Genomic DNA, 14436 nt, shown 5'->3' on the forward strand with positions numbered 1-14436 from the left:
TTGTAACTCTCTTTGTACCTGTTCCATTGTCTCTGTGGATATTGTGCCAGCCCGCAGCATTATAAAGTGGGCTGGTGGCAGAGCCTGGTTTGTTTAGACTCCATTGTATTAGGACATTGGGATTGGTGTGCATTTTGCTGGCTATTATGCGGGTTTTATTACCATTTTTCCTTTGGCTTTCATATGAAACAAATTAAAAATACACTGGAAAAACATCAAGGCTTGTGACCAATGGAAAAAAAATAAATGTCTGGAAGTCTTTTTATACATCTTGACAGAAGAAACTGACCGTGCATTGACCCCTTCAGGCTTTGCGACTGATATATCCGCCGCAGAGCTATGAAGGGTGTATGAAGAGGGCTCACGGGCTAGAGGATTTAAGAAAGTGAAAAAAAAAAAAAAAATTTATCCCTAGAACTGATATAAAATATAATAAACAGTTAAAGTCAAACACATCAGGTATCGCCCCGTTCCAAAATGCCCGATCGTTCATAATATAAAAACGGTTATAACCGGCAGTGGCATCAGAGACGGGAAATGGCGCCCGAATGTCCAAAATGCGACTTTTACATGACAAAAATGTAATGAAAAGTGATCAAAATGGCGCAGTCTTCAAAATAGTTGCAATAAAAACATCGGCTCATTTTGCAAAAAATTACATATCACAGCTCCAGACACCAAAGTATGAAAAAGTTGTTAACGTCAGAAGATGGCAACATTTTTTCTCCTTCATACACATTCGTTTAATTTTTGAAAATGTATTAAAACGTAATAAAACCTGTATAAATTTGGTATCACTGCTATCGTATCGAACCAAAGAATAAAGTAGAGGTGTTATTTTGAGCGAAAAGTGAAAGTCTTAAAAACTGGGCCCACAAGAATGTGACGTTGCATGCTATTTTTTTTCCACATTTGGAGTTTTTTTACTGCTTCCCAGTACACGGCATGTTATAACAAATGACATCATAGGAAAGCTAAATTTATTCCACACAAAATAAGCCATCACACAGCTCTGTACACAGAAAAATGAAAAAGTTATGGATTTTTGAAGGTGGAGAGCAAGAAATGAGTGAAAAAAACCCTGCGTCCTTAAGGGGTTAAGGAGTAGGCTGGAATCAACATTAGTTTTGATGTAATTATTTGAATGAAAAATGTAGTACAAAAACAGCCAAGTTTGAGTCGGCCACCAGACGTGCTCCACTAAGGAATGGAGGATGTGCACCATTATATAAATATTAATCTGCACATTGTAGAGCATAACAGTGCACATCATAAACAGTACACAAGTGAGCGTGCATGTGTGCACACACTATGTCTGTATATGGTAATGTATATATACACACACACTATGTCTATATATGCATGTATACGCTGTAAAAAGTCTATATAATGCATGTGTGGGTGTTTATATTCTGTCTATATGGTGTGTTGATACAGTATATAAAGTATGAGTGTTTACGGTGTGTTTATGTACTGTATTATAAAATTATATATACACACACAAATAGGTGTGTATTTAATGTTATGTATATGCTGTGTGTATACATGTATATATACACACACAAGTGCAAAATGTGTGCCTATAAGTTTAGAACTGTATATACGTTTACAAGTATATTAAAGGGGTTTTCCCCATGAACAAAAGTTAGGCCTTATCCACGGGATAGGGCCTTACTTGCTGATCAGTGGGGGGTCTCAATGATGAAACCCCCACAGATCACGATCACGTTGCTCTGGCAGACTAATGGAGCAGACAGCCGTGTATGACCCTTCTGCTCTATTAATCTCTATGGAGCTGACGGAGGTCGCCAACCCAGTCAGATCCCTCGTTTTCATGATCTGTGGGGGTCTCAGCTCTGAAACCCCCACTGATCAGCAAGTGAGGCCCTATCCTGTGGATAGGTCCTAACCTTAGTTTGTGGGAAAACCCCTTTAATGACTGCATAAATATGTTTAATTGTATACAAATGTATTAGTGTACAACTACTATATGTGTATTTTTATAAGGGCTGGGGGGGGGGCGCATTCAGAAGTCGGCCAGGTGGCTCAGCCTCTCCAAACTATGCCCGTTTGCATAAATGCAAAATAGATAGATACATATACACACACACACACTTATACAAATGTAAACCCCACATCAATATTTAGTGCACCACCTTTATAAGAGAAATATTTAAGAAAAGGAATATAAACAGGATTTTTATTCTTTCGTTAATCTGATATGCATTGAAAACGTAACAAACATTTATCACCATCTAAAAGGTCACAAAAGAAAATGTTTAAACAGGAAGAGCTGTTCTAATGCCGCAGACTGTTTTCTTTCCTTTTCGCAGTACTGAAAGGATTTCCGCCCATTTTGTGCTTATAAGATACATTACAATAACTTCAGCTCCATGTTCTTTCCTAACATATTATAACTGCAAAACATGACATTATGCAACAAAGGGATGGTTCCCCACCTTCCAAAATCTTTACTGGACTGCAGTTGTACAAAGATTTTAGAGAAAAGTTTTTTCCTACCAACAATTATTGGCAAAGCAGATGTGTGTCAGGTCTGTGCCTGAAAACTATATAGCAGTGGTGGCGAACCTATGGCACAGATGCCAGAGGCGGCACTCAGAGCCCTCTCTGTGGGCACCTAGGACATCACCCCAGAATAGAGTTGACCTGACAGGGCTCAAAGAATGCTGGCCCAACAATTCTTCTTGTACACAGGGACCCTGGAGAGAAGCTGCAAATAGCCCGAATTTGCCCTCCTCCTTTCAACTGCGTTGGTGTCCATAGCAATAAAATTACTGCCTAAATTGTTGTGCTGGCACTTTGCCATAAATAAGGGGCTTTTGGTTGAAGTTTGGGCACTCAGGAACTAAAAGTTTTGCCATCACTGCTATATAGCATTTCGATTTGTCCCTGTAGAGCTCATAAAAACTTATATTAGAATACAGCAGGTACAGTTACCCATTCTGATAATAGGATGGGGGGGGGGGGGGGAGAGGGGCATAGCATGTTGCATTATTTTTTCCACCATTTTAAATCGGAAGGGGAAATGGAACCTACTGGTGTGAACCAAGTCCCATCTTATTATGAGAACATTTCATCACGTCTCATCTAAATCACTTCTACCATTCTCTTCCAGTCAGTTATCTAATATTCCTTACCCAAGTGCATAATTATGTATGGTAAATTTACATAGAAGGTGGAAAGAACTGTTTGGGAACTTGTTTAAACCAAAATATGTAAAACAATAAAATTGAAATAAAATGAGTATACACAGTGGATGACCAGACAAACAAGTGTATACATTTCTACCAAGTATATTAGAGAGATACAACAGAATTCACAGGGACTCAGCTTAACCTTGGATTTCAGTGTCCCTTGACGCCCGCCGGCACATCCACACCCCCACCCGTCTCATCCCCCCACCCTCAACAGGCCCCCTCAAGCCGGAGGACAAAGCCGAACCTGCCAAGACCATAAAAGGAAAAAAAGTAAGGCAACTTTATCAGGGCTTCTGCATTGCTTTATATTCACACTAAACCAATATGATGGATCTGACACTCCCTGAAATATTACATATATGGGGGGGGGGGGGGGGAATCTCTCTATGGCTCGCCTGAGGCAGCATAAAGGATAAGTTCCCCCCCAGGCCAGAGGCTTAAATGAGGCTTCCTACCAGATAATAAAAAAAGAACAATAGGTCAATACTTTTTTTGCTGCTTTAAAAAATATTAACCATTTACTGGAGTATATTTTCCAGTGAAATTCATAAGCATTTTTTGGAATTTAATATGAACATTTTAGATGATAAAATATGAAATGGCACCACATAGAACCCTAGAATGCAAATGTGTTTCCTATAGGGATAGTTATACTAAATATTAATACAATAACACATACAAATGGGATATCGGAGCATTTTTGTCTTACTATATACAGAATGAATGCACCCAAGTACAATTCTTAGAATGCCTGGAGCGGCAGCCGGTTTCCTACAATCTGCATAATTACAATTATCACATTTCACAATTCAGAGTCCCACTTCTTTCAGCTTTCTCAAGAAGATCTTTGTCCTCATCGGTGCAGCTGTGATATGCCTGGTGACATTCTCCAATATTAAACACGCTATCTTTATGCATGAGTCAGATTTTTAAATATTTTGCTTATTTTTCTCTGTGCCTTCACACATTAAAGTCATAAATGAGACCACGAGGCCGTGCGTCAGTGGTAACTCGTTATTGTTGTTTGTTTCCTAGAAAAAGCTCTGTCTATTCCCAGGCGACAAACAAGATTAATGTAGAAACCTTTGCAGAGGAAAAGCAATTTAAGTTGGCTTTAGAGGACAAGGCACGGTGTCTGGGAAGATTGGGGTAGGGACAACATAACTATTTTTTTTACAAGGACTGATGACTTTTGGTCTTTATTTTGATGCACTGTGTAATATACCCTGTCATAGTGGGAGCGGACCCATGACTGCTATTGCCGTTTCCAATGCAACTGTATCGGATTTCCAAGGTCATTTTTTAAGAAAACTAATATATACTTAACCCCTAATGAAAATATGTCATTGATAGAATCTGAAATAATTTTTCTACCATGATTTACAACATTTTAAAGGGAGACTACAAACCGCAGATCTGTGTAGCTATTACTTTGAGTATTCATAGCAGCAGGACTGTGAAGAATGCATTTATATTGGACCTTCCGAGTGGAAAACCAGAACACCATGGAAAAAAAAAGTGTATTAGCAGGGGAATCAAAGTACCACGACAAAGCACCTGGACGTAACCTCTGAATGGACCAAGTGTCAAATGGAAGAGTCTCAATAAGAGAAGGATACTTCCCTTCAATTTCTCTATTGTGGATATGGGTCAGGGATATTGAGGGACTAACATTTTTAACTTCACATTAGAACATGAATGTGCCAGGACTATTACTGTATTCTATAATTGCAGCTGAACTTGGAGCACTGGAGGGTGGAAGGGTGGAAGGTTTGCATCCTTACACTGCTGTGATGTGATCTCTGCATTCAATCTGCTCCCATGCCCTCACTTTTCAGCAGCGATAAAGCTAGCTTACACTGCCGCGAAGTACACAAGGAAATATTCCCGAGGTCCGGTTCAAGGCGCTGTTTCTTCGCCAGACCACCATTCCCACTCCATAGGCTGGCGATGACTGCCGAGCTTCATGCTGCCTCCTAGTCCCGCCCCCTCTTCAATACGCCAGACCACTGAGCGCATTCCTATTGTACTTCGGAGCCATGTCTGCTAGCTTTATCGGAGGGTTCGGATAAAGATACACAGATATGAGTTTTAGGATAGATAGGATATATATATCATTTAGGGGACTTTATTTTTTTTTATAATAGTAATACACTGCAACACTAACGTATGGCAGTGAATAAGAGGAGTCAGACTCCAAATGTATTAGACAGGGCAGAGGTGTCGGGGGTAGAATTGCAAACCTTTGGGGCGCATTCACACTATCCGTTAATGTTGCGCTCATAATGCGATGCTAGCACAAAGGGGGCAGTGCTTGGGCCGGTCGCATATGCGTTTCCTGGGAAACGCATATGCGATCGCCCCAAGCCCCGCCCCCTGTGCGCTAGCGTCATGTTATGAACACGAAGCTAGCGGAACGTGTGAACACGCCCTCACTCATGAAAGTTTCCAGGCTGTACTGAATGCAGCCAGCAGCCCCCCACTTCACACCCACTTGGTGTAGAGGCTGCATAAAGTGGGAGACGATCACAATGGTGGTTCTTTAGTAGTTAATTATTTAATCCCTGTTTAATTTTATTGTGTGTCTATGGTATATTCTAAGAAACTGTAATAAATACCAGGATGAGGGGCTCATCACAAGTCAGTTAGTTTAGCAGTTAGTTTAGCCAAAAACAGGTGTAGAGACTGCAAATAGATACGGAAAAATGGAGACAGCTTTTCGGTGTGTCGTACCATTTCGGGCTAAGGCTCACAATAAAGGATTGAAAAGGAGTAAAAATAGGTTACCAGCCCCAATAGATTTTAAAGCACTTTTACTGAGCAAAAAATAATTCTCAGTGGAAAAAAAAAAAAAAAGTGTGTGAGATTTGGTGCACAAAATTTGACCACACTTACACAGATTTTACAAATACTTTACCATAGACATCACAATGCTGAAGGGAGGGGCTAGGCCTGATAGCACTTGCATTTCCACTGAAATGAATGTGACTGGCAACAAGCACTATATATTTTTGCATTGTTTTCATACAAAACATGTGGTGGTCTTTCCAAGCGTTTTATGCGGAAACGCACCTGTAATTGGGTGGAACCCCTCCCCATTCTATTTGAATTACATTTTAAAACGCAATTAAAACTCATGTGAAAACTAGATTTACATGGGGTCAAAAAGAATAGATCAAAAGAAACAGTGAGGCCTAGAGAAGCTCAGTTACCTGAAGGATACTGTAACATTTTTTTCTTTCTCCGGAGAACAAGGGATCCATTGCAGTCATGTGTATCCTCAGAAACCACATATATTCCACGGAATTCTGGAATCATCTTTGACTTACTACGGCAAAGTTCAGTGATAACAACGTCAAGTGCTTGCTGCGAGTCTTTCTGGTTTAGTATCACTCAATGAGAAATTCCACAGCGAAGTGATCCTTCACACATACAGGTTTGTAGCAAACACACAGAAAGACATCTAAGTGCTATCCTCTCCTGCCTTGGTAGGTAAGTGAGACTAATCTATCTTCACATGAAGGCAATTGTGGGACTGATGGGACTGAACAAAAACCCGGATTCTGCACTCCAACGAACTGAACAAGACAAACACATATACAGCCCACTTCTAAGGCCGTGTTCACAATGGGTTTTGGTTGCATTTTGTGTCTAAAAACTAAATCGTGTGAGCATGGACAGTTTCTATCTGCAATTTGGCTCCCATTTGGCAGCTTCTTTTAAAAAAAAACAAAAAAAAACAAAAAACCTTGATGAATAGATTAATAGCAAAGCATGAGATTTAAGGATACCTTTAATAGATCAAAAACAGATGCTTTTGGTTAGTGACAGTTTTCATTTTTTATTATTTTACAGCATTCAGTTTTTTTATTCCTACTATCCACTGAAATTATGGATGATGTAAAAATGGATATTAACCGACACCATAGCAACTCCATTAAAATCAATGGGAAAAAAACGAATTCTTTTTTAAACATAAATTGCAAAAACAGAAGCCAAAAAACAGAAGCCGCAGCAGGGAACTTATTTACATATAAAGCACGAGGCGGGCCATGTGTCCAGTGAAAAGCGTGGGATTGGTAATAAGATCCTGGTGCCTTGTATTGTTTAAATACCAAATTGTATTTGTATTGTTCATATACCCTGGAAACGCATATGCGATGTGGCCAAGTCCCGCCCCCGTGCGCATTTTTCCATAGTTACCCATGACTTTTTTATTTTTCAGTTGGCATCACTTTAAACTGGGTTGTTTGTGCAGGTAATCTTTGGGGTATATAGAACTAATGTACTTATCTTTCTTTGGCAAGATATAACCTTGCAATCCTGGCCTTATTTTTAGTATTTAGTATTAGGACACAAGAAAACAGACGAACAAGCTGTGATTTATTTGCAATTCCCAGGGCAGAGCAACTACTCCTGTAGGGCAGGAGGGGCGGTGCCAGACAATGTAGTGGGCCTGCGCGGGGCAGCAACTGCCTGTAGTCTGTGCCCATTCAAATCTGGTGAAGAAGTGCCCAGGGACGGAGCCTCCTGATAAATCCAGTGGGTGCACTTAGCACCATCATATCATAGCCCTCTAACAGTTTTTTTTTTAATTTTTTGTTATCATTTTAGGGATGATAATTTCTAGTTGTGTGGTTTTTGGATACACGGGACTTTATTATTTTTTTTCAGTCTTTCTGGTGTTTACAGTTGTGATGGCACCAGTTATGACTGACTGTAAGCTTGAGAGTAGGGCCTTAGTTCATATTACATTATAGGGCAGCACGGTGGCTTAGTGGTTAGCATTACAGCCTTGCAGCACTGGGGACCTGGGTTCAAGTCCCGGGGTCAACCCTGCAAAGAGTTTGTATGTTCTCTCCATATTTGCGTGGGTTTCCTCAGGGTCCTCCAGTTTCTTCCCACACTCCAAAACATACTGGTAGGTTGATTAGATTGTGAGCCCCATCGGGACAGGGACCAATTTGGTAAGCTCTGTGCAGTGCTGCGTAATCTGAGTGCACTATATAAATCAAGGAATTATTATTATATCATCTGACAATGTATATGTCTGGACAGTACAGTATATGTATATGTCTGGACAGTGCTGCAGAATATGATGGCGCTATATAAATAAAGATTTATTTATTTTTAATATTTAAGGTAGCTGAGCGCATGCCACTTTACGCTGAAGCCATATTCCCACATGGTGATTACACTGCGTTTTGAAACGCAACGCAAAGGCTACTCCTACGATCACAAGTTGAATTAACATTCCACTTACATTGCGTTGCAATCATATGTGCATGAGTGCTTATCTCAATTATGAGACCCCCACAGATCACGAGAACGGGAGTCCAATGGGGTTTGAGGTACCTTGTCGCTCCCTGTGAGGAATGAAGCAGCGTGTCGCTCGCCAATCTCTGTCGGCTCCATAGAGATGAATGGAGCAGAACGGACATGCACGGCCGTTTTTGCTGTGTTTATGATCCTTTCTTTCCTAGGAGTCATAAGCGTTTTTGTGTTTTTCACGCGCGTTTTTCAAATCACATCCTTCTTAAATTGGTACTTTATGACTTTGTTTCACATTTCCTAACAACCCATCCATTTAAAACGCATTGCACTCGCATTGCACTTGCAATGCTCGCGAGTGCAATGCGTTTTAGATGCATCTCCATAGACCTGAATGGGGTGTAAAAAACGCACGTGAAACGTAAGAGTAGAGCATGCACACGCGTGAAAAAACCGCAAATAAGGACAAGCCCATTGCAAACAATGGGACAGGGTACAATGCAAGTTCTGCGCGTCAAAAGCACACGCAGAACTCGCGCGTGAAAAAACGCTAGTGTGGAAGGGGCCTTACCCCTCCATATCTACTTTCAATCGTACCACCATCTCAAATGGATAAAACACTTGGGAAATATAAAACACTGATATTTCATAAATACATCTCATATTGAAAGCATTTGGAAAACAGCGATGGATAAATATCTATCTTTTAATACTTTTTCTAACACATGCAATTACTTATTGTTGCTTTTTTTTACCTAATTCTGTGGCAGTTCTGTCATTAAATGTGATGTATTCAGATCTTACGTAAAAAAAAACACTGAAAAGCATGTATATAAACAGTCTACAAAGGGTGACCATGTGTCCTCTTATATATTTATCACATATATCCTATGTTCAGGCCTATGCCTTGTGTGCCCACAACATAGTGGATCGTACAGTGAGCTAAGAATATACTATCTAACACCTTCCGAGGTGCCAGCTTGTTAATGTGCTTTATACGTTGGAAGGTAGAGGCTATTACTCACTTCTTACTCACTGTTATTCATGTACTATACAATACTGGGGTGTGAATAATTCCACATTCACTGTGTCAATGTCTTCTCATTGTAATAAATTTGCACCTTGTCAGTTCAGTTTTGTTCTAGGTAAATTGAGGTACTGGCTTACGTTTTCCCTTTGCTGCTTCCAAAAAAAAAAACAGATTGTTTAACAGTAAAAAGCTTCTCTGGGATTAGGATAATAAAATAAGGCCATGAAGACTGGGGTCTCTTCACTTCGTACCAAACACACACTGCACAGCATGTACCATCTGTGCATCAGGACCCTAGTGATGAAACTGCAGGTTCACCATATTTTTCCCAGTTTTCATTTGTTGCTGATTGGGGCCTTTTTATTAATGTACAATATAAGAATTTTTAACCTTTTCTGGATGCAGCCCTTTTCCATCCCCCCCCCCCAACTTTTTACTCCCCATATTTCAAAAGCCAATAGCTTATTTATTTTTTATTTACAAAGACAGAGAGCTTGTTTTTCGTGAAACAAATTGTACTTTTTACTGGAACCATTTAATATTCCATTCAATTTACTAAGAAGCTGGAAAAAATTCCAAATGAAGTGAAATTTTTTTTATGGGCTTTGATTTTTTACGGCTTTCACAGTGCGGTCAAATGAAACTTCTACTTTAAGTTTAATTATGGAGATAGTGTTTATATAGCTTTGTTACGTATTGATAACTTTTTTCTGTTAAGGCATCTACTATATGGAATCATAAGTTCGATAGATCAGGCATTTTAGGACGCAGTGATTCCTCACATGTTTTTTATTTTTTCCTTATTTATAGTTATGTAATTTATAGGGAAAAGAGGAATTACTTCAATTTTTAGCTTTTCTCATTTTTTACATTTTTTTTAGACCTCTAGGTTACTTGAGCCCTATGGGTCTGATCTCTTATACAATACACTACAATTCAACTGTTTTGCAGTTTGTTGCCTGTATAATGCTTCACATTTGCCCGGGGTGCAGGGCAGGTGGAGGGCGCAATTCCTCCCCTACCTCCTCTGCACCAGAGATTGTAATTTATGAGCCTGCCCGGCACACAGAGCGATTCTGTCAGAGGCAGAAATAGGTAATAGAGAAATAGATAACTTTCCACCCTAGGTGCACATGTAGTCACATGTGGGTGAATGACTGCGTCCTTCTTTTCCTTCACATACAGTGTTTGAATGGCAGTTTGGAACACCATTCAAAGGCTGTGGGAGGGGATTGGCATAATTTCAGAAGCATTTCCACTGAAACACTTGGAATCATGAACAAGCACTACCTGTTTTGCATGTGGAAACGTTTCTGCGATCGGGCAAAGCCCCTCCTCTCAGCCTCTGAATTGCATTTCAAAATGCCATTCAAACAATGCGTGTGAAAACAGCCTGAGGCCACAAAAGCACAAGTCCTGTGATCACCTATTGAAGTAAGATTGCGTTTGCATCAGATTGAATAAACGCACTGCAAACACAACATTACTTCAACAGGTGATTGCAGGAGGAGCCTAGGCTTTGTATTTTTAAACACAACACAGTCGCCACAAGGGAGTGCCATGTCAAGCTTTAGGCTGTGTTCACGCTTGGCAGTTACGGTGCGTTTTGAAGGCGTTTGGAATGGCTGTGGTTTTGCATGTTTACCATGCATTAGGCTACTTTGAATCAGTTTTTCTTCATTTCTTGAGGTGTAAGCAGCTGTGAAAATGTGAACTTATCAAAAACGCACCAGGAACGGAACAAGAACTGCAGATGGGGAGGTGTAAGCAGCTGTGAAAATGTGGACTTATCAAAAACGCACCAGGAACGGACCAAGAACTGCAGATGGGGAGAAGATATTTGCCTAATTCCATTGCTGTTAACTCGAACCTGCCCGCCCACTTACGAGACTGATTGTGGTTTATGAACACTCCTACCTTTTCCTGATGTAGTGATATCTAGTAAATACAGGAGCCGGCGCCACCAGCTCTATAAACCCAAAGGTCATATGACTGCCTGGTCTGCAAGGGTTAAGCAGACCTACTGTCTGATCAGACCCAGTAAAGCTCTGCCCCTGACATTTGTTTCCCACGGGAACGGGGGCTTTTATAGATTCCCCAGTAACAAGTGAAAACTTGTTATTATATTGGCCAAAAATGATGGGATCATAAGAGGTGGAGATTTAACCCAAGAATATTTTTAATCAATGAGACCTGATGCCTTTAATCATGTTTTTGATCAACACTGACGGCCAAAACACTGATGAACCTTTGGGTTCAGGAATGAATGAAATATTGCTGTATAATAATTTGTTGTTTTTTTATCTTTAAGGATTTATTAACTAACCACAAAAACAGTGTATGTCACGCCATTATGTTCTTGACTGGCAACAGACAGCAATTAGTTTCCTGATTTCACTATGCACCAAGTGTCATGGATTCCTGTTAAAGTTAATTATTAATAAACAGATGGGGTGCTTCATTAGCCGTATCACACAGAGAAATGAATACATGGCTTCCTTATGAACATACAAAATATGAAGTCGCCATCACAGAGCATGGAGTCCTGAACACAAGACATAATAAGGTTGAATCCTGCCTTGAAGGCAGATAGATTGAATTTTAAGCCATTAACCATAAGAAGGACAATTGTTTATGTAAGTGATAGTATCAGTGAAGCAGCTTCAAGCCATATCATCATCCTGCAATGAGCAGAAGTCATCTTCACACACGGACACTGTGGTTATTGGTATAGAAAGAAATTCAGGAATGAATATTAATTCATCAGTTTATAGAAAGGGTTTTCACTTCAAGGGATGTCCACTTTCACAAAAATCCATTTTACATACAATTTTTAATAAGACCTTTAATCATTTCCATCAAATACAACTCTTTGTATTTCACTGTATTTCAAGGTGCCACTTCGCTGATTCAAATTCAGTTGGAGTTTTCTCTCTAACTCCTATGATCATTGAGTCATTGATTTCATTATTTTTGGATTTTTACTATCAGATGGGCAGAGGGGTCTGCTGCAGCTCACAACCTCCTATATGACAGAAGAGAGCCTTTTTAGCATATTGGGTACTACAAGTCCTAGGAAATTATGATAATTAGACTCTCTACTGCCTGATGGGTGGTTCTGGGCTGATGGAGAAACATAGCTCCTCCAATCTTAAAATATTGATGTGAGGACCAGAGAAATAAATCTGCCAGAACCAGGGAAGCAAAGAATTGGAGCTGGTAAGGGGTCCTCTTTTAAGAATTTTGAGTAGAAGTGGGGCCTGTGTACTCATCTCTTGGTTATAGTGGAGATTGGTTATAAAAATTGGCAATAAAGCATTATAAAGGCAACCCATGGATGAGAAAGTACATGCACATGAATGTTGTTCTGGATGTTGTTTCAATGGATAGTACACTGTCCAGTGTATATGGTCTTACGCTCATGTGAGCGATGGCCTCAATTGTGGCTAGATTTGCCAGTCTCAATTGTGGTAATTAGAGGACCTCAAATGCCAATGATGCAGGCCCAAAACAACAGACCACAGATGCATTGTTTCCTGTGATATGCATATGGTTGTGTGCAGGACATAAGGGTTTATCTAACAGGTCAGGATTGTCCCAAATAGACAACATTTCAAACTCTTTGCCTTTAAAGGGTATAGACTTTTGTGTAATATAGTGATCTCAAAAAGAGGAAAAAGATGTAGATTAACAGTACCCTTCAGGTATTAGTCTTTTTTTTTTCTTACCAAGAACAGTTTGATGACCTGCCTTGTTTGTCCTTGACTGTCTGGTATTCTAACCAATCATTACTACCAAAATACTATATTCCTATATTGGCAGATTTATGTAGGTTACAATCAATTCTAAATGGGTTATCACTGACCTGGATACCACACTGAAAAATAATAAAAGTACATGTCATATTACACCACTAAGGTTTCTGGGGTAAGCAGTTATTCAAGCTGCCATGGTGACTGTAGACCATTATGGATTTTCCTTTGCTCTCTGTGAAGTCTTGTCTAACTTGCATTTTGTAGTTGTCTTTTACTGCAGCATAACACACATTTCCAAAGCATGTAAATGTAACAATCTTATTTTGACCCAATGTCAACCTTTCAAGTTTGCTTATCACTTCAATTTTACATCTCCAGAGGCCCCCATTTACCCAACATTTTCCAAAATATTGGCCCACATTTATTAAAGGGTTTGCACCAGTTTTCTGTCTGACTTTGCACTTAAAAGAACACGCAAACTGCTTGCACATATATTTATGGAGTGTTTGCACCAGTATTCACCTAAAGGGGGATTCTGGTGCCGATTTGGACTATTTGCCACAATTACCTTATATACTCGAGAATAAGCCTAGTTTTTCAACACAAAATTTGTGCTCAAAAACCCTAACTCGGCTTATACTCGAGTCAACTAAAAAAATAAAGTCAAAACTCACCTTTCTGACATCACCTGTAGGTCCTCTTCTGTCTGGGACAGTCTGAGACAGAAGAGGACTTATGGGGGACGTCGGAAAGATGAGTACAGTGTTATTTTTTTTCCTACTACAGGGGTTGGGCAGGCTGTATGCTACAGGGGTTGGCCAGGCTGTATGCTACAGGGGCTGGCAGACTATATACTGGGAGGCTGTAACCAATGCATTTCCCACCCTCGGCTTATACTCGAGTCAATAGGTTTTCCCAGTTTTTTGTGTTGCAATTAGGGGTTTCGGCTTATACTCGGGTCGGCTTATACTCGAGTATATACGGTATTAATGCAACTCGACAGAATTGTGTTGCATCCTGTATGTTAAAGGTGCACCAAAAGGCTGGTACACTCTTCCCAAGCAGTGCAGGGAGCGCCAAATTAATAAAGACCGTGCACCAGAATTCAATAATCTGGCGCACTCTGCAGTGAGGCAAACTGCACATAATACACTTTGCACTA

General features: G+C 40.0%; 1 protein-coding gene across 2 annotated transcripts in view; it reads right to left on the reverse strand.

Moving 5' to 3' along the window:
• Positions 1-14436, reverse strand: part of PPP2R2B (protein phosphatase 2 regulatory subunit Bbeta) — a 158937-nt gene that overhangs the window by 134423 nt on the left and 10078 nt on the right. Inside the window, exon 1 of one of the 2 annotated variants that reach the window (XM_072146143.1) lies at positions 6431-6718. The exons of the other annotated variant lie outside the window; for it this stretch is intronic. Within the exon in view, the coding sequence (XP_072002244.1) occupies positions 6431-6536 (106 nt within the window). The 5' untranslated portion in view covers positions 6537-6718. Of the gene's footprint in view, positions 1-6430; positions 6719-14436 lie in introns of those variants that run through there. 2 annotated transcript variants of the gene reach the window in all.

This window comes from Engystomops pustulosus, chromosome 4 (assembly GCF_040894005.1).
Source record: "Engystomops pustulosus chromosome 4, aEngPut4.maternal, whole genome shotgun sequence".
NCBI classification, from domain to species: Eukaryota; Metazoa; Chordata; class Amphibia; order Anura; family Leptodactylidae; genus Engystomops; species Engystomops pustulosus.